This window comes from Emydura macquarii, unplaced genomic scaffold, assembly GCF_026122565.2.
Source record: "Emydura macquarii macquarii isolate MOO-44397 ecotype Brisbane River unplaced genomic scaffold, CSIRO-AGI_Emac_v2 contig_318, whole genome shotgun sequence".
Taxonomy (NCBI): domain Eukaryota; kingdom Metazoa; phylum Chordata; order Testudines; family Chelidae; genus Emydura; species Emydura macquarii.
Window position 1 is genome coordinate 14632443 of NW_027130455.1, and position 19071 is coordinate 14651513.

Genomic DNA, 19071 nt, shown 5'->3' on the forward strand with positions numbered 1-19071 from the left:
TCTAAAAATCAGTGCCTTCCACTTTGTCCTGCACTTAGCAGGCCATCCACCATGACTTAGCTGCCAGGCCATGTGCTTCAGTGTGTAGTGACAGTCATTCACCTACACTAGTGCTTTATCTGTGAGTGTGTGACAAACTGTGAGTAATTTGTAGGTGTAAAATGGTGAATGTAAACATGAGCACAGTATCATTAAAATATTTACTTTAAATATGCAGTAATTTGTAGTCCTTAATGGTGTATACATCAATACATTTTTTATGAGTTTGATAGACTGCTGGCCCTTCAGGGTTGTAAAAATGATACTTGTGGCCCTCAAGCCAAAAACGCAGGGAACCACTGGGCTAGTCGAATTGCCCTGAGCTCTTTGATATTGATATGTAACCCCAGCTCCTCTGAAGCTCACGTACCCAAGGTTTTCAGGGAACCAACGTGAGCTCCCCAGCCCAGGTCCGAGGCATCGGAGACAATGGTTACTGATGGCTGAGGTGTTTCGTAGGGCATTTCCAAGAGGACATGACTCGGAGTTGACCACCAGACCAGGGAGGTACATATTTCTGGAGGAATCATAAATATCCTGGCCAGCCAGTGCCTGATCGGAGAATAGACTGACACCAACCACATCTGGAGGGGTCTGAGGTGCAACCTAGCCTAGGGAACCACATAGGTGCAGGCCGCCATGTGGCCCAGGAGGCTGAGACACACCCTCACTGTTGTAAGGGGATAGGCTGAAATACATGTAATGATTTCTGTCATTGCCCGGAATCTTTCCTCTGGAAGGAATGTTCTGGCCCTGGATGAGTCCAGCATTGCCCCGATGAACACTGTCATTTGCATGGGGACTAATACTGATTTCTGTTGTTTTATTAGGAGCCCCAGCACCTGACAAACACCTCGGGTGATGGATATGCTGACCTGGACCTGAAATCTTGACCTGCCCCTGATGAACCAACCGTCCAGGTAAGGGAATACCTGCACTCCTCTACTTCTAAGGTAGTTCGCTACCACCAACGTGCACTTTGTGAAGACCTTTGGCACAGTCAAGAGGCCAAAGGGGACCACCGCAAACTGGTAGTGTCAGTTTCCTACAATAAATCTCAGGAAACTCCTGTGATGGGGGAAAATTGCAATGTGAAAATAGGCGTCCTTTAAATCGAGAGTGTGTACCAGTCGCCTGGATCCAGGGAGGGGATGATAATGGCTAGGGGGACCATGCAAAACTTTACTTTCCTGAGATACTTGTTCATAAGCCTTAAGTCCAGAATAGGGCCTCAGCCCTCCCTTTGCCTTTGGGATGAAGAAATAATGGGAGTAAAAACCTTTACCCCACAGGTCTCTGGGAACCTGTTACTCTGCACCCACCTGCAAGAGTGCTCACACTTCCTGTTTGAGGAGTTGCTTGTGAGAAGGGTCCCTGAAAAGGGACAGGGAGGGAGGGTGGAAGGCGGGAGTGAAGTAAACTGGAGGGTATAACCAATAGCCACCGTGCTGAGCACCCATCTCTCCGATGTTACTGCAGCCCAGGCTGGGAGAAAACAGATAGGTGAGAAGAAAACGACATGGGGGTTGGATCCAAGGGAAGAACTGGTAGGTTGCTCTCAGGCGCACCTTCAAAAGAGCTGCTTCCCACCCCAGCTAGAGCCCAGTTGAGGGCCGAACAATGTAGAATGACCCTGGTGCCTTTTATAAGACTTGTTCTTCCTCTTATAGGAGTTTCTGCGGAAGTGGTCCCCACAATGCTGTTCGTGCTGGGGCTTAAAATGCCTCGTAGAGGAGGAAGTAGTATAGAGGCCAAGGGACCGCAAGGTTGCCCTGGAGTCCTTCATGCAATGCAGTCGGGTGTCTGTCTGCTTGGCAAAGAGGGCCGTGCCATCAAAGGTGAGGTCCTGAATGGACAGCTGGACCTCAGACAGGAGACCGGAGGACTGGAGCCATGATGCTTGCCTCATCGATATTGCTGATGCTATGATCCTGGCTGCAGAATCTGCCGCATCGGAGGTCACTTGCAGAGATGCCCTGGCCACTGATCTCCCTTCTTCTAATATGGCCTCCAACGCCTGCTTGGAGGAGGGGGACAGTGAGTCTTTCTGCCCTCTTAAATGTGAGTGGCAGGGAGGCCAAGGTTCACCGCAGGGCCTTGGCAAGTTTTACAACCCCCATGGACTAGAAGGGCCACTATAGTAGGAGCTGCCAAGGCCAATATCCTGAACAGTTCATCCTTCAGTTCATCCAGTTCCTTTATCTTGAGGCCCAAGTTAGAGGCGACTCTTTTCTACAAGTTCTGGTGTGCCTTAAAATTGTCCATTGGCACCGCAGATGAGGGTCCCATGACCACTTCATCCGGTGACGATGAGGAAGAGACCGGCACCTGAGCTGAGGGAGGTAGCACCCACAGGTCCTGAGGCACACAAGCTGTCATGGTCTGAGTCCGAGTCCAGGTGCGGTGCCGCGCTCTGAGGGATGGAAGACTGCGGCGCCGAGTGTTGGGTATGACGAGACCAGGTCTTGCCCTTGGGCTTCCTGTATGGACTAGGTGAGTGGGGTTGAGGTGCCAGGGAAACACGCCCTGAGTCTGGCGATTTGCATCGCTCTGCTCCATGGCATGCTCCACTCAGTGTCAGTCCTCCAGCGTACATTGGCAGGAGCCTGATCTGGCAGTGTCCTGACCTGGAGAGTTTAACCCGATCTCCATGGACTGCCTGCACACCGGTAAGCAGTGCCTCGACAAAGGGGACTGGCGAGCAGACCTGTTCCTTGCTGAACTACTCCGAGAGGCTGGTCCCAGGCCCCAGTGTGGTGCTCTGCTGTCCCTCAGCATTTGCATTTCTGGCAGTACCAAGAGATCCTTCATAGCTTGGAAGGCCTCTGGAGTCGACAGCACCACTAATCGATGAGGGCTTCTACCACTACCCGGAGTTGATGAAGGGCCCGGTGCTGGAGTCGACGCTCGCTGCAGCAAGGGATCCTCTTGAGGTGGGGGGCGGGTTGGCAGCCCGACACGGGTCTCATCAGGTCCCCCTTGGTCTTCTCCGCCAGAGAGCGTTCCTGTTCCGTGCGGATCTTCTTGGACCTCTTCTTCAGAACTGGGGAGGGAGACTGGCGCTGGGAGGAAGAGACAGGTGCCAGAGGGGCACTGCATGCCGAGGCTGTCGTGCTTGGTGCCAAGTCCGATTTGCTGGGCTCCGACACCGGTCTAAGAGCCGACTCCATCAAAATGGCCCGAAGACAGATGTCACGGTCTTTCTTAGTTTTCAGGTGGAAGCTTTTACAAATCTTACACTTTTCACTGATGTGGGCTTCCCCCAGACACTTTAAACAACTTTGATGAGGTTCACTCCTGGGCATAGGCATCTTTACAGGAAGCGCAGGGTTTAGACCCTGAGGAACAGGGCATGCCGTGACCCTGGGAATCTAACTACTAACAAACTAGAACTAACTGTAACGAACGACTAACTGTATACACTAAAAAACAATGAATAGACACTAGGGAGATGAGAAAAAACTTGCAAAGGCAAGAGCGTTCCAGCACTGTCACTGGCGGCAAGAAGGAACTGAGAGGGAGGGGGAGCCAGCGGCACCTATATGTGGGTGCATGTGCCGCTGTACGGGGCGCTAGAGCCGGTTGGTACGGGTACCACTAAGGGAAAAAGTTTCTGGCACTGGTGCATGTTGCAAGCACACACACCTAAATTGGGAATAGACATGAGCAAGCACTCGAAGAAGAACCTACTGTTAGGGTTTGATTTAGACTACGGATTAGATGTCAGCTAATCAAGGCTTAGTCAGGTTTTATTAGGCAAAGACAAAACAGCACAATACAGAAATGAGAGGATTAATATCTCATCAGTCCAAAGAGCAATTTCTTAGCAGCTTCAAACCTGCTCCAAAATATGAGCTTAATTCAACTTATTTATGTTTTTACGTACACAGTGTAGTTATTTACAGCAAGCAGAAGATTAATCTAATTTCATATCTATTTTTCAAAATACAAAAATATCTTATACCAACCATAGGAAATAATATTGAGTGTTATTCAATCAAAGAGTACAAATAGCATCAGATCATAGTAACATGAATAATTTTGTCCTAATGGTACCTAGCAGCAATTCCTAGATCACATTTCTTAACAGAATGTATATCTTGTCTCTGATAGTTCCCACATGTAAAGGAACAAAGATTTGAATCAGTGTTTGTAAGGACTGCTGACAGCCATAATGAAATAAGCTATGGAATTGCAAGACATGCTCATTGCATTATAAACAGTAGTATTTTCTATTCCCATCAGTGGGAAAGGGGAAGAAGGAAATGAATGTAAAATAAGCACTTATTAATTACCTAATGTTACTGCAGGAAAATATTCTGTATAATTTGGCTGATACGCTACTGACAAAAAGATGGAATATTTCACTGTAAAGTCCATTATTGTAAGAAGAAAATTCATTTCTTTTCAATTAAGAATCCTATTACCCTTATAATAGCTAAAACATTATACCCAGTTCAAGCACTTCTAATATATTTCATGTAAGTAAATTCTTGCCATGTGTAAACTAAAGGAACTATCTAACAAACTACGCACAGCCTCCCACTCCATGCAAGTTCTATGAGGCTCTGCAGCAGGTTGACCTATTCAGGTTACAAAAATGCCTGCTGCATAGAGCCAGAATTCAAGGGGTGAAATCATGGCTCCGTTGAAGTCAATGGGAGTTCTGCCATTGGCTTCAGGGGAGCCAGGATTTCACCCAAGCGGTTGCAGAGTTTCCCAGGAAGAGGTGAGCTTAACATGTTAGGTACAAATTATTATATTATATGCGGGGCTGGTAGCACTGCTTATTATCAAGGTGGCCTAACACTTCCCATTATAAGATCCTATTTTCAGTTGCTTATAACTTTGCCGAACTTTAACCATTTAGGCAGAAATTTTCCATGCCAGGCATCTGCCTCAGGCTGATTTTTTGTTGTTGTCAATTAATTTCAGTTACATTATGTTGTTTTGCCCATATAAAAAATTCTGGTACTGTTTTTTTTTTTTTAAAGGTCTAACGCCCACACTTTGGAGCAGGGATTTGAAATTTGGCAGATGGATGGTCTTTGTATCAGGGATGTGCCTTTGGCTGTCCCTGACGTGCTGTAATCCCCTTCCCTCAATATGGTCAAGTTATAAGCCTTTGAAAAACAGTAGTTTGCATATGCAGAGTAGAGACTTAGAGTTTAGCAGCTAAATTCCCTGAGTATTAAGTCTGTACTGAGCATGCTCACATCCAAGGCTGACCAGGACTTTCCCTGCAATTGCAGTTCTGGGCTGCTGCAGGTCAGGCCATTTCTGGGTCCAGACATGAGCTGAGAGCTGGGAGATTGTTTCTCCTTTGCCCTCACTGACACCCCCTCCCCTCCCCCGTTGGATCAAGGCAATGAAGAGGAAGCTGTCTGATTCAAATGCAGAGGGGCCAAGAACAAGACCTGGGAGAAGGGCAGGAGGAGGAGATTGGGACAAGGAGTCTGGGAGGGAAGACAAAGATTGGCTGGGCCAAGAGACTGGGAAAAGGAGCTGGCAGGGGATGACACTGAGATATGACGAGCAGTCCAGGGAGTGAGACTAGGACTAGGAGCAGGGAGCCAGTGGGAATGTGTATAGGGGTGTGAGTGGAGGTTTGGGTGGAAAGAGAGACAGATCAGATGAAGATCAGGTGACCGAAAACTGGGACTAGCTGGACAAGGGGACTGGAAGTTGAGGGGAGATTAAGACAGGTATTCTGAATGGGTGAGACTAGGGGCTTTTCTAGATGCACAGTACATGGCAAGATGGGGTGTAATCTACCTCGTACTTGCCTGCTGTGCACTAACTGTCCATATGGACCCTTCTGCCACGCACTGAAAGTACCTAGTGGGCTTTGATCTACTCTTGTTTCCAAGCACAGTAGATCATAGTGTAATAGGGAATTTTTAGTGCGCAGCAGCAGAGTACATATGGGCAGTTAGTATGCGACATGCTAATGTGACGCAGATTTACATGCCAGCATGCTGTGCATTAACTGTTCATCTTGCCAAGCCCTAGGACTTGCTGGGCAAGAAGACTGGGACTAGGATGAGACACCTGAGAAATGGAGACTGAACCTGGATAGGTGATAAGAATGGGACTTGGATGAAGAGTCAGGGACGGGGAAAAGATAGAACTAGGACAAAAGCAGATGGGCCGGAATCTGATCTTAGTCAAATGTAAAGCTGAAATAACTCCATTAAAGTCACTGGGGTACTCCAGACTTATTCCAGTGCCACCAAGTTCAGCATATGGCCCAATAGCTGCAACTTGGAATATGTGAATGGGAAAGTGTACCAGAATGTATTTGCTGAAACTCGCCACTGGGTGCCATTAAAAAAAGTCAGCATTAGCTAACAGTTACCATGCATAGTTTTCGGATAGCATAAATTCCCCCAATCCTTAGAAGATAACTGTGGCAACTGTGTGAAATTTGTTAGCAAATACTGCTAGTGTATGTTACTTGTCATTTTCTAAATATACACATAATAGAGCAACTAAAGGCCAAAGATTAGAGCAGTAGACTTTTTTCCAAGGTACCTGGAAGATTTCCATTGTTATCCACGTCATTTATACTAGCTCCCCATCTAACAAGAAGCTGCAAACAACCCAAGCGACCATGAAAAGCAGCATAATGAACTGGCTTCCAGTCGTTCTTATCTGAAACATTTGCATCCTAGAATGAAAGAAGCAGGTTCATTTACTTAGTTCCTTTATGTTTCAGTGGAAACAACAAGTACCTCAGAGATTACATTGGTAAATAGAAATGAGGTATTCATAGTTATATGAAACTGAAACTGAAAACAGTTATAAAAACCTATCTAACTTTTGAGTTGCTTTAAATAAAGATGCTATGAACAAATGATTCCCATTTATAGGCATATAGATACATACTTTCCCCTACATTTTTTTGTTTTATTTAAGTAATTAAAACACATACAAATATATTACATTTTAATATCCTCTGGCCATGTTGCTGCTCCCAATATGTTAGATATAAATTTGTATTTTTTAAAGCTAAAAAATACCATAATTGAAAAAGATCAAGATAATAAAAGCTTCCGATCTTCATTTAATGAAGTCACTATCAGCTAAAGAAATGTTCTATTTTTCCAAAATATTCATTCTCTCTAAATTCTAGGATCATGGGCCTCACAATAAATAATAGATTAAATTAAATTTGTTCTCACCAATAGCACACAGACAATTAACTAAACTACAAGTCAAAGCCTACAGCCCTAAGTCCCATCAAACCAATGAAAGTTTTCGTTTGCAAAAGGATACCATGGTTTGACCCTACTGTGGGGTGTTGTAATGATATAATGGAAGCATACGTGTCTCCAAAAAAAAAAAAAAAATTCCCCTCAGAAGATAAAATGTCCTCACTATTCCACTCCGGAGTATGGTTTGTAAAGTGTATGATTGTCCATGGGCTGCAGCGAGGTGTGACGGAGTGCATCCTCGGTCATCTTGAGCTGTTAGATTTACTCCATTTATTACAAGGGCCTAAATAAATACAAAGCAAAAATTCAGTTTACAAAATTAAAGAGCAAATGTTGCCTGGGAGGATTACTTTACACTGCCAGAAGGGTAACTTCTGAGTGAAGTAGGAAGGAATATTAAATAAGTTCATGGATGTTGTCTTCTATCATAGGGATGAATGCAGTATATTGTGCTCCCCCATCTCTCTGTGTTGTATCTGCCTGTTGTCTCTTGCCTTACATTTAGACCATAAGCTCTTTGGGGTAGGGACCATCTTTGCATTCTGGGTTTGTATAGCACCCAGGTCCTGGGGTCCTGGTCCATGATTGGGGCTCCCAGGCATCAACACTATACAAACAATAAAGAAAATAATAATAATAATAATAATTAATAATAAATAAATACTGTATAGGTAGATCTATCTTGTGTGTGATTAATAATCATATAATGTTTCTAATTCTGAAAATATCAAGCAGAGGTTTCCAAAGACATCTAAGGGATACAGATGTCCAGTTGGCATCTAAATCTCCTATACAACTTTGGAAACCCCATGATGGTGTACAGTGTGAATCTTGTTACATCTTCTTTTCAGGACACTGGAGTAGATCTTCAGCTGGTGTGAACTGTCACAGTTCTCTATTTACTTTTGGTATAAATATTTACACTTACCTGCATACAGGCATCCTGACCTCTGATAGCAGCAAGGTGAGCTGCTGTCCAGTCTCTTATAGCTAAAGCTGTTATATCAGCACCATGCCAGAGCAGCCAGTGAAGACACTACCAATCAAAACAAAGACAAAGACATTCACATTTGTTTTAAATACAGATTATCATCATGGATCCAGTATACAATTCTAACAGGGAGTTCACTGCAAATTATCAGTTGATATACATTTCAAAGCATTATCAGAATTCTCCATTATTACAGTAAGCCACAACAGGGCATGCATTAATAAGGTGTTGCTGCATTAGGAAACTACAGCTTCATTCCTTCATCCATCAAAGAAATATGCCAATAGCCTACTGAGGAAGACCCTAGCATGCCTTACTGACCTTACAGTATGGTTTATGTAATTTTACATTTCAGTTTTAAAAGACTGAAGATGTATTCTGTAGGGATATTTGTGTAATGTATCTTTCCACTATGGAAGCTGAAAGATTAATTTAAAAATTGGAGAAATGGGCACAAACATTCTTCTCTACAATTCTGATTATGTCTAGTGTAAACAATGGAAAAAAATCAATCTTTGTCTCCATCTTTGTCTCCATCACTGGTTCCTCTATTGTCTCCATAACTGGAGCACTGGTGAAGGTTAGCTGGATGAGACTCAACCCAAACAAGACCATGATCTGACTTACAGAGTAGGGGAATCACGGGGGAAAAGGCAGAAGTTACAGAAACAGCCCAGGCTGATGGGGCATGCCCACAGTTTGTTTCTAAAGACCACATGCTGGGGGGTCTTGTTAGTTCCCTAGTGATTTCTGGACATCTGGAGCAGCAATGTACTTCTTAATACTTACATTTAGCAAGCAATTTCCTTTGGGTTATGGATCTTACTATAGATCTTACCATGTGTTTGTTGCTTCAAGGTGAGATTGCTACAGTGCATTCCACATGGGGCTACAATATGACACAGTAGTTTGTTCAGAATATGTCAGCCCAGTGTTTAATCTCTAGAAGCTCATACCACTAGTGCAATGGTTGTCAACTGATTTCTAGGTAAATATTCAAGTTGTTGATTTTGAGCTACGATTACAGTCCTGTCAAGTCCTTCTCCAGTCAGCTGATGTATTCAAACTAACATTCCACTGGTATAAGAGGGAACTGGGCTGGTGGCACAGTTCTCAGTCAGAAAACAAGGTTACTTACCAGTAACTGATGTTCTTCGAGATGTGTTGCTCATGTTCATTCCACTATAGGTGAGTGCACGCCACTGTGCACGGTTCTTGGAACGTTCTTCCCCTTAGCAGACCCTGTAGGGCCGGCTCTGGTGCCCCCTGGAGTCCCATGTGCATGCCGCAGTATATGAGGCACTGCTAGCCCTACGCCCCCTCAGTCCCTTCTTTCTGCCAACTCTGGCAGCGGGGACGGGGGGGTGGGTTGTAGAATGGACATGAGCAACACATCTCGAAGAACATCAGTTACTGGTAAGTAACTTTGTTTTCTTCTTTGAGTGATTGCTCATGTCCATTCCACTATAGGTGACTCACAAGCAATACCTTGGAGATGGGTAGGAGTTACCGCTGAGCTGCCCTCAGCACGGCTCTGCCGAATCCCACATCCTCTCTCGCCTGCTGCACGATGGCGTAGTGGAACGTGAAGGTATGCACCGACGACCAGGTGGCAGCTTTGCAGATGTCCCGCAGGGGCACTCTCTCCAGGAAGGCTGTAGACGAGGCTTGAGCTCTGGTTGAGTGCGCTGTGATGGTTCCCGGAAGAAGCACCCTCACTTCTCGTAGCAAAACTTGATGAACGATGTAATCCACGAGGAGACGCACTGGGTGGAGACAGGCGAGCCTTTCATCCGGACAACCACTGTGACAAAGAGCTGCGTCGATTTCCGAACGGCTTTGTATGCTCAATGTGGAAGGCCAGGGCTCGTCTCAGGTCTATCAGATGCCATCTCCTCTTCTCCTCCGACCCGTGCAGTTTGAGAAAAAACACAGGGAGAAAAATATCTTGGTTACAATGAAATTGGGAAACCACTTTGGGCAGGAAGACTGGGTGCGGCCTCAACTGCACCTTATCCTTATAAAATATTATATAAGGGGGCTCTGAGGTCAAGGGCCTAATTTCAGAGACCCTCCTAGCTGAGGTAAGGGCCACCAGGAAGGCTACCTTCCATGAAAGTATGAGCAGGGGGCATGAAGCCATGGCTTCAAAGGGCGGCCCCGTGAGTCTCGAGAGGACCAGGTTGAGATCCCAGGGAGGCACCAGGTCGCGGACCTGCGGATACAGCCTCTCCACCCCCTTGAGAAACCTGACCGACATGGGATGGGAGAACAGGGATCTCCCCTCTAGCGGCTGATGGAAGGCCAAAATGGCCACCAAGTGAACCTTCAATGAGGCCAGCACCAGATCCTGGAGCTTTAGCTGGAGCAGATACTCCAGAATCGCCTACAGAGGCGAGAGGCTGGGTGGAATGCCCTGGGACTCCGCCCAAGAAGTAAACTGTTTCCACTTACCCGATACACGACCCGTGTAGAAGGTTTCCTGCTGCCCAGCAGGACTTGTTGGACCTGCACCGAGCAGGCTCTCTCTCCTTCCATCAGCCACAGAACCTCGAGGCCGTGAGGTGCAGAGAGTCCTGGTCCAGGTGCAACAGGCGACCATGGTCCTGGGAGAGAAGGTTGCGCTGCCTCAGAAGCTCCAGGGGAGGGGCAATAGAAAGGTCCAGCAGCATGCTGAACCTGTGCTGTCTCCGCCAGGCCGGAGCGATGAGTATGACGTCCGCCCTGTCCCTCTTTATTCTCAGTAGAACCTTGGGCAGGAGTGTAATGGGCGGGAACGCGTACATAAGGGTCCCCGTCCAGTCGATGATGAACGCGTCAGAAATCGACCCAGTCTCGCGACCCCGGAGCGAGCAGAACCTTGGGCACTTCACGTTCCAGGCCAACATGAATAGGTTCAGTTGGGGAACACCCCACTTATGGAAGATCGTAGTCACGACCTCCGGGTGCAACGACCAGTCGTGGCGGGGTAGAAACAACCTGCTGAGGCGATCCGCCTCGTCATTCCTCACTCACAGGCGGTGAGAGACAGTCAAGTGGAAATCGTGCCTCACGGCAAAGTCCCACAGGCCAATGGCTTCCTTGCAGAGAGCCGAGGAGTGCGCTCCCCCTGCCTGTTTATATAAAACATATCTGCGGTGTTGTCTGTCAGCACCTGCACCACTCTGCCTGTCAGAATCGGAGGAACACCTTGCACGCTAGTCGAATGGCTCTCAGTTCCTTCACGTTGATGTGTAGGTGCCTCTCCTCCTCTGACCAGAGCCCCTGAGTGCTCAGGTTGGCGCTGATTGTGGCTCCCTATCAGACATCCGAGGCGTTGGAGATTAGGGTGACCAATGGGACCAGTTCCCTGAATTGAACGCCGTTCAACACTGCCCTGGGAGACCTCAACCAGTTTAGAGAGGCTAGGACGGGCAGGGGAACTGTGACCACCCAATCCAGCGGGTATCTGCTTGACACATATACGGTGGCCAACCACGCCTGAAGTGGTCTGAGCCTCAGGCAAGCTAGTCTAACTACGTACATGCAGGCTGCCATGTGGCCTATCAGCTGTAGGCAGTGCCTGGCTGTTGTCGTGGGGCACCGGTGCAGCTGGGAGATGATAGAGACCATCACAAAGAACAGTGGTTGAGGGAGGAAGGAAGGCTCTGGCCTGGGAAGCATCCAGAGTGGCCCCAATGAATTCTATGCACTGCACTGGGGTTAGTGTGGACTTCTGCTCATTTATGAGCAGTCCCAGCCTGCGGCACATGGGGCAAGTGAGGGTCACACTCTCCTGAACTTGGGACCTGGAGCTGCCCCTGATTAGCCAATTGTCCAGGTAAGGAAAAATTTGCACACCCTTTCGTCTCAGGTGGGCAGCCACCACCGCCATGCATTTGGTGAACACCCTTGGAGCCAAAGAGAGGTCAATGGGTAGGGCTGTAAATTGGTAGTGGGAGCCAGCCACCGTGAAGCGAAGAAAGCGCCTGTGGCTGGGGAGGATAGACACATGAAAGTATGCATCCTTGAGATCGAGGGTGGCATACCAGTCTCCTGGATCCAGGGAAGAGATTATGGAGGCTAGGGAAACCATGCAAAACCTGAGTGGTTTGACATATTTGTTTAGACAAAGCAGGTCTAATATGGGTCTCAGACCCCCCTTTGCCTTGGTGATGAGGAAATACCTCGAATACAACCCTTTCCCCCTTTGTATTGAGGGACCATTTCCACCACTCCTATGTTGAGGAGGGTGTCCACCTTTTCCAAGAGTAGTTGCTCATGAGAGGGGTCCCTGAAGAGGGATGGAGGGGAGGGGTTGTTGGAGGGGTAGACATAAATTGTAGGGCATAGCCCCCTGAGACTATCCCAAGGACCCAATGGTCCGACGTGATGTTTGCCCATTCGGCATAGAAGGGCCTTAACCTGTTTAGGAAGGGGCGGGGCAGATCCAGGGGAGAAGTAGGGGCGCCACCCTCGGGTGCACCATCAAAACTGCCTCCTACGATTGCCCGACCCCCTGTGGGGTCCCTGCTGGGGCACTGAGAATGAACTGGGGGGCTGATTTCATTTTCTAAACCCCCCTATTTCTGTAGGGTTGAAAGGGCCTACGCGGAGGCCTTGGTTGCTGCTGTGCCTGGGGCTGTGACTGCCGCCTGGAAGCCTGGGGCATGTAGAGGCCCAGGGAGCGAAGCGTGGCCCTGGAGTCCTTCAGACCGTGCAGCTTTGCATTGGTCTGATCGAAGAAGAGGGCCGACTCATCGAAGGGGAGGTCCTGGATTGATTGCTGCATCTCCTAGGACAGGCCTGAGGATTGCAGCCCCGAGCACCAATTCATGGAAATAGCAGAGGCTATGGCCCTACCTGCCAAGTCAGCAGCGTCACTGGACTTCTGGACCGCTGCCCTAGCCACCATGATTCTTTCATTCAGGATGGTGGTGAAGTCTGCGGCCTGGTCCTGGGGCAGGGCCTCAGCAAACTGCCTGAGGGAGTCCCACAAATTAAAATTATATCAGCCCAGGAGGGCCTGATGGTTGGCAATCCTGAACTTCAGGACTGCCATGGAATAAATTTTTCTCCAAAACAAATTCAACATTTTGTTGTCTTTGTTCTTGGGAGTGGAACCAGGCTGATCTTGCCTGTCCTGCTGGTTGGCTGCGTCTACCTCCAGGGTTCCCGGGGCCTGGTGAGTGAACAGATACTTGAACCCTTTGGCTGGGACATAATACTTTTTCTCAGCCACCTTCGACGTAGGGGCGACCAAGGAAGGTGTTTGCCACAGGGCCTTAACAATTTTGAGGACCCTATCGTGGACTGGTAGGGCCACTCTCGCTGGGGCAGCCGCTGCCAGCACATTGAAGAGGGTATCATCGGCCTCCACTAACTCTTTGACCGAGTGTCCCTGGATGACCGCCTCATCTGGGGAAAGGAGGAGGACTGGAGGGGTGCGGTGGATGGTGGCATCCCTTCCTGCTGACAAGGGGCCCCATCAGAGGTCCCTTCCTGGGGGTCCGAATCGTCGTTGGAGGCCAAACGATAGCCTTTCTCCAGCATCCATGGTGCGGACTGCACCCCAGATGACCTGAGCAACTGTGGACCTGGCCCAACCGGAAACCCCCAGGGTTCCTAATACGGCCTTTGGGGTGGCCACTGCCCTTGAGGCCATCCCGGGGTAGCCTGAGCTGAAGGGTGTTCCGGCATCTTTTGCTGGTGATGACGACTCGCCCGGTGGCTGTCCTCTCGAGAGGACACTGACTCACTGTCAGACGACCATAGTGGGGCTGCCTCGGAGGCTCCTGCTGCATGGTGCCAAGTGGCGGGGGGCGATGACTCGATCTGTGGGAGCTCCAGCGCTCTGGAGAATGGAGAATCAATCATGATGACAACAAGACCCAGTGCCACAACCGGTGCTGACGCGGGGAACCATGGAGCGCCCGGAGTTGCACCTGGGCACTGATGACTAACAGCGCCGCTTCCCTCTCAGTGCCAAATCAGCCTCTAGCAACTGGGTTCTGCGCTGCACTGGTGCAGCTAACTCCTTGGTGCCTGGGAGCAGGAGTGGCCTCCTGCAAGCGACCGAGACAGGAGCCGCCTCCTGGAACGAACTTCTCCCAGTGCTGGGGATCGTGCTGGGCGGGTGACCTTGCTCTGTGCCCCACTAATGTGGGGTGCTCCAGCAACCATGACCTGAAGTGATTTCTGGGGGAGCAGTGCCGTGTCGACCCCTCCACCTGGGGTGACCAGTTGTTGGGAGATCTTCCTCCCCCCTCCAGGGATCGCCTGAGCCAACCAGGGGGGTCCCAACGCGGGCTTCCCCTGTGACACTGGCCCCTTCTCTTTGGGCGGAGGCCAGGGCAGGGGCAGCCTGGGCAAGGACAACAAGGTCCATGCCGCCTGAAATGCCTCCGGTGTCGATGGCGCCGGCAGGTGCAGACACACCCTCCCACTCCCAGGAGTCGAGGGTGGTTCTCTGGTTGAAGACATAGGCTCTGGCAGTGGAGAGCGAGTCTCCACTGTCTGGCTTCGGTGCGGCCCCATGCTCGACCCCGCTTTCTTGGATGGTGCAGGGGAGCGTTCCCGCTCTGTGCACTGCTTTCGCTGCTTTTTCCTTGACTGAGAGGAAGAAGTCCAGTGCCAAGGCGGAGCCCGTGCTGACGGCGTGCTCTGCACCGATGCCACACTTGGTACCGAAGCAGAACGGGTTGGTTCGGAGGCCAGGCTGAGTGCTGCCTCCATTAGTAAGGCTTTCAAGCGGATCTCTCTGTCTTTTTGGGTCCGAGATCTGAAAGCCTTAAAAATTTTGCATTTGTCTTTACGATGAGCTTTCCCCAGGCACTTTAGGCAACTATCATGGAGGTCACTCAGCGGAAAGGCACAGACACTCCACAGGAGGCACACAGTTTGAAACCCGGTGACCAGGGCATGACCCACTCTTGGCAAAGTCCCAGCCGGGACTATCCTAAGCGACTAACTACCACTATTAGCAACACTTAAGGTCTAATCTACCTAACTAAATCAAGCCACGAATGATTAAGGGAGAACAAAAGGGACTGAGCACTTGCGATGCAAGCCGAAGCAGTTCCAGCAATCGTCACAGGCAGAAAGAAGGAACTGAGGGGGCATAGGGCCGGCAGTGCCTCATATACCGCGGCATGTGTGCGGGGCTCCAGGGGACATCGAAGCCAGCCCTACGGGTACTGCTAAAGGGAAAAAAAGTTCCAGTAACCGTGCACGAAGGTGCACACACACCTACAATGGAATGGATGTGAGCAAGCACTCGAATAAGAAATAATATATTAATTTCTGCATCATATTTAAATTGTATATTCATCATGATAAGTTCTGGCTTTACTAGTGCTGAATGGATTTACTAAGCAACAAATAAAGAGATTATTGATTCCACCAGATCCGTACAAGCTTGTAATCCTGTGTTCAGTCTCTCCTACGCTGAGAAGGAAAGCATTGAACCTTGCTGTGTCCTAGATCTAAAAAAATGTTTTACCTCCAGGCATCCAGAGTGTGCTGCACAGTGCAAAGGTGTAAATTTATGGACTAAATCCACCTCATTAATACTGGCTCCGCTTTTTACCATTGATGCAAGTTGTTCTACATCACCAGCTTTCACTGCCTCATGTATGCTAGAGTAATTTGGCTTCTTCTTGAAAGCTGTTGAAGAATAACAAAGAGTCATTAATCCCTTGAATTACATTGTGGGAATATGAAACATGGAATGAATCAGAAGACGCTGACATGGGAACATTTATTAGTTTTGAAGGTACTTAGCAGCAATACAATGAACCTGATCTTTACTCTGAAAAAACTACCCATCCCCAGTAGCCAATATGAACTTTTTCAGAATAAGAACTGTAGGGTTGTATCCTATGTCTGTGAGAATCCTTATCATACTGTCAAACCTACTAAAACGTTATCCTTTACTACATGTTGATACCAGAATGATGACTATTGTAGAAAGTGATCTTTGTTCAATTAATAATGGGCACCTCTTATATAGTATTTGTCATGAGTAGATTTCCAAGCACTTTGCAAGAGGTAAGCATCATTATCCCCATTTTACAGATGGAGAAGCTGAGACACAGAGAGACATGCCAAGGTAACCCAGCAGAGGAGCCAAGAATAGAACCCAGTCCAGTGCACTATCCACTAGGCTACTGGCTCTATTAATTATCCTGTGTTGCTGTCTATTACTAATAGCTATGACATTTCTCAGATACCCATCATCTTGTTATTATGGCCTGACATCCTGCTCCCATTGAAGTAAGTGACAACACTCTCATTAACTTCAGTGGTGCAGGATTGGGCTATAAATTTACAAGCAGTATATTTACAGCAGCAAATCTGGCACTGGAGTGGGAATCAGGTGACATGAGTTCTCTTCTGGGTTTTTCCACAGACTAGCTGAGTGACCTTGAGCAAGTCACTTAGGACCAAAATTGCAAACCTAAATAAATGGCCTGGTAGGTGCCCAGGTATAGTTTTAGATAGTTAACTTCAGACAGCTAAGTTTAAAAATAACCCAAAATGGCTAATAAGATGTCAACAAAGAACCATCTTCCTCAGTAGTCATATCAAATAAACTATCATCACTATCACTATCATGTTATTTCATAGGTTTGACAGGAAGACGAGGATCCTCACAGATACAGGGTTCAATGCTACAGATCACATAAGTTTTAAAATGTGGGCCTTAACCTATTTGTGCCTCAATATCTCCCTGTGAAAAGTAGGATTAATAATGCTTACTCAATGCTGTAAAGCAATTTGAGATGCTAAAGCGGATAAATGCTAAGTACTATTAGGAAAAGCACCAAGCAATTTATGTAAGTACATGAATGTCCCTAAGAAGTGTTCTCCTCTCTCTATCACTCCATATTATTGTTTTTTATTTATTTGTATTGCAGTAGGACTGAGAAGCCTCGGTTGTGGATCCAGAGTTCCACTGTGGTAGGTGCTGTATAAGCATGGAACAAAAAGATGGTCCATGCCTCAAAGTTTGAGGGGTTTATTTTTTGGTTCGTGGTTTTGGGGGATTTTTTCTTTTGCTTTGGGGAGGGGTTGTTTGTTTGTGTTTATTTTCAAAGACAGTGTCATCAGTATCATTAGGACAGTAAGCCAACAGACTTCAGTGGAACTATACTGATTTACATCAGCTGAGAATCTGGTTCACTGTGCTGAACAGGCCATGTTGGCATTTTGACAATGTTAATGCAAAAGGTTTGCATTAAATTTTCTTTTCCACAGCACGACCACACAGAAGGGATGGCAAACGTGAATTTTCACTTGTAGAGTTTACTTGGAAACCAAATTGGTAAAGTGGGAGAGGTTTGCACTCCCCATTCTCTATGGAATGGACAGTGGTCCTCTAAAACTGAAAATAGACTGAGATCTACAACCTGAAAGGGTAAGGGGATTCCAGATGCCCAGTACCTGTGTACTATTTCCCAGCTACCCTCCCCATTTTTCACATTTTATTGATTTTTTTTATTGAAACCATTATCAGAAGGGTTACAGAATTTTTCATTAACAGAAAACCTAGTTTTCAGTAAACAAAAACTGACAATTTTGGTGACAATTTCAATACCATTCTTGAGGTAAAAATTCAGAAAAAAAATTTAAAAAATGAACGATAGGTTCATTCCGAGAAGGAGAAACTACTTTGATATTTCAATTTTTGTTAAATAATACAAAAAATTCAACCAGCTACACCCTGAAACTCTGCAGGGGTATTCCAGCGTGCAGAGAAGGACAGACCGTATACTAGCAATCAGAACCTCTTTGTCTGAGATACTTGCAGACTTTAATTAGGAACCTCAAAACAGCCCAGTGAGCCCCGTTTTTACAGTGTCATCAGTGTTATAGGCAGGACACTCATGGGCCAACCCATAACCATATTTTTAACAGTTTGTCTTGCAAGATAAACCCAATGCATAAGCGTGCAGTGACATCCCTGTGCTGTGAGCCGCTGCTGGAGTACTGCTTCCCGTCTACACAGATCAGGGTGGGGAAGGAAGGACAGCTCATTCAGTATAACCTTCCTCTCCACTCCCCATTACCCTCCCCAAAGTCATTAACCCTTTGCCTCCAGCCCTTACTGAAGGAGCATCATATGTGCTGGGAAGGGGCAGAAGCTGATCCAGGCTCACCCGCTGGAGGGGCAGAAGCAGCAGCAGCAGCAGCGTTCGTAGGCATGTTGGTTACCCAGGCTTAACCAGCAAGGAGACTTCCTCACCCCCTCTTCCTCCTCCTCCTTTCTGTGTCTGCCTTGGTGGCTGCTGCAGAAGGGTTGCTATAGAAACTGTGTACACTTCCTGTGTTGCTCACTTCCTCTCCTTGGTACTGGGTGTCTATGCAGTGTCTGGGGAGGGGGAGGGGTGTCTAGGGCCAATGTCACACAGGAAAGGGAGATGTTGGGGGGGGAATGTCCATGAGTGGGGGAGGGTGGAGGTCTCAGGTCTGTCAGTGGGGAGAGGGTATCAGGGGGTCTGTCAGTGGGGGGAGGAAGACAGTGTCAGGGTGTTGAGGGGGTCTAGCTCTTAGGGGTCTGTGACTGGGGCAGGAGCATAATGTCAGGGTGTTGGGGGGGATGTCTAGGTCTCAGGGGTCTGTATGAAGGAGGGAGGAGAGCAGTGTCAGGATGGCTGTGGGGGGTGTAGGCCTCAGGGGTCTGTGAGTTGGGGAGGAGAGCAGGGTCAGGGTGTTTGTGAGGGGGTCTCTCTGAGGGAGGAGGGCAGTGTTGGGGGGGTCTAGAGCTCGAGTCAGAGTGGGGGAGGAGGGCAGTGACAAGGGGGTCTAGGTCTCGTATCTGTGAGTGGGGAAGGAGAGCAGGGT

General features: G+C 47.9%; 1 protein-coding gene across 3 annotated transcripts in view; it reads right to left on the minus strand.

Annotated features, from left to right (window-relative positions):
* The window catches only part of ANKRD42 (ankyrin repeat domain 42), a 42391-nt gene extending 23959 nt beyond the window's left edge, over positions 1-18432 (minus strand). For 2 of the 3 annotated variants that reach the window (XM_067567447.1, XM_067567456.1), the window contains exons 1-5: positions 18387-18432; positions 15728-15891; positions 8185-8292; positions 7420-7539; positions 6574-6709 (exon numbers count right to left, since the gene is read on the minus strand). In XM_067567447.1, the coding sequence (XP_067423548.1) occupies positions 6574-6709; positions 7420-7539; positions 8185-8292; positions 15728-15891; positions 18387-18432 (574 nt within the window). The remainder of the gene's footprint in view (positions 1-6573; positions 6710-7419; positions 7540-8184; positions 8293-15727; positions 15892-18386) is intronic. The other variant, XM_067567465.1, reaches the window with a different exon arrangement.
* Positions 18433-19071: the final 639 nt, after the last annotated feature.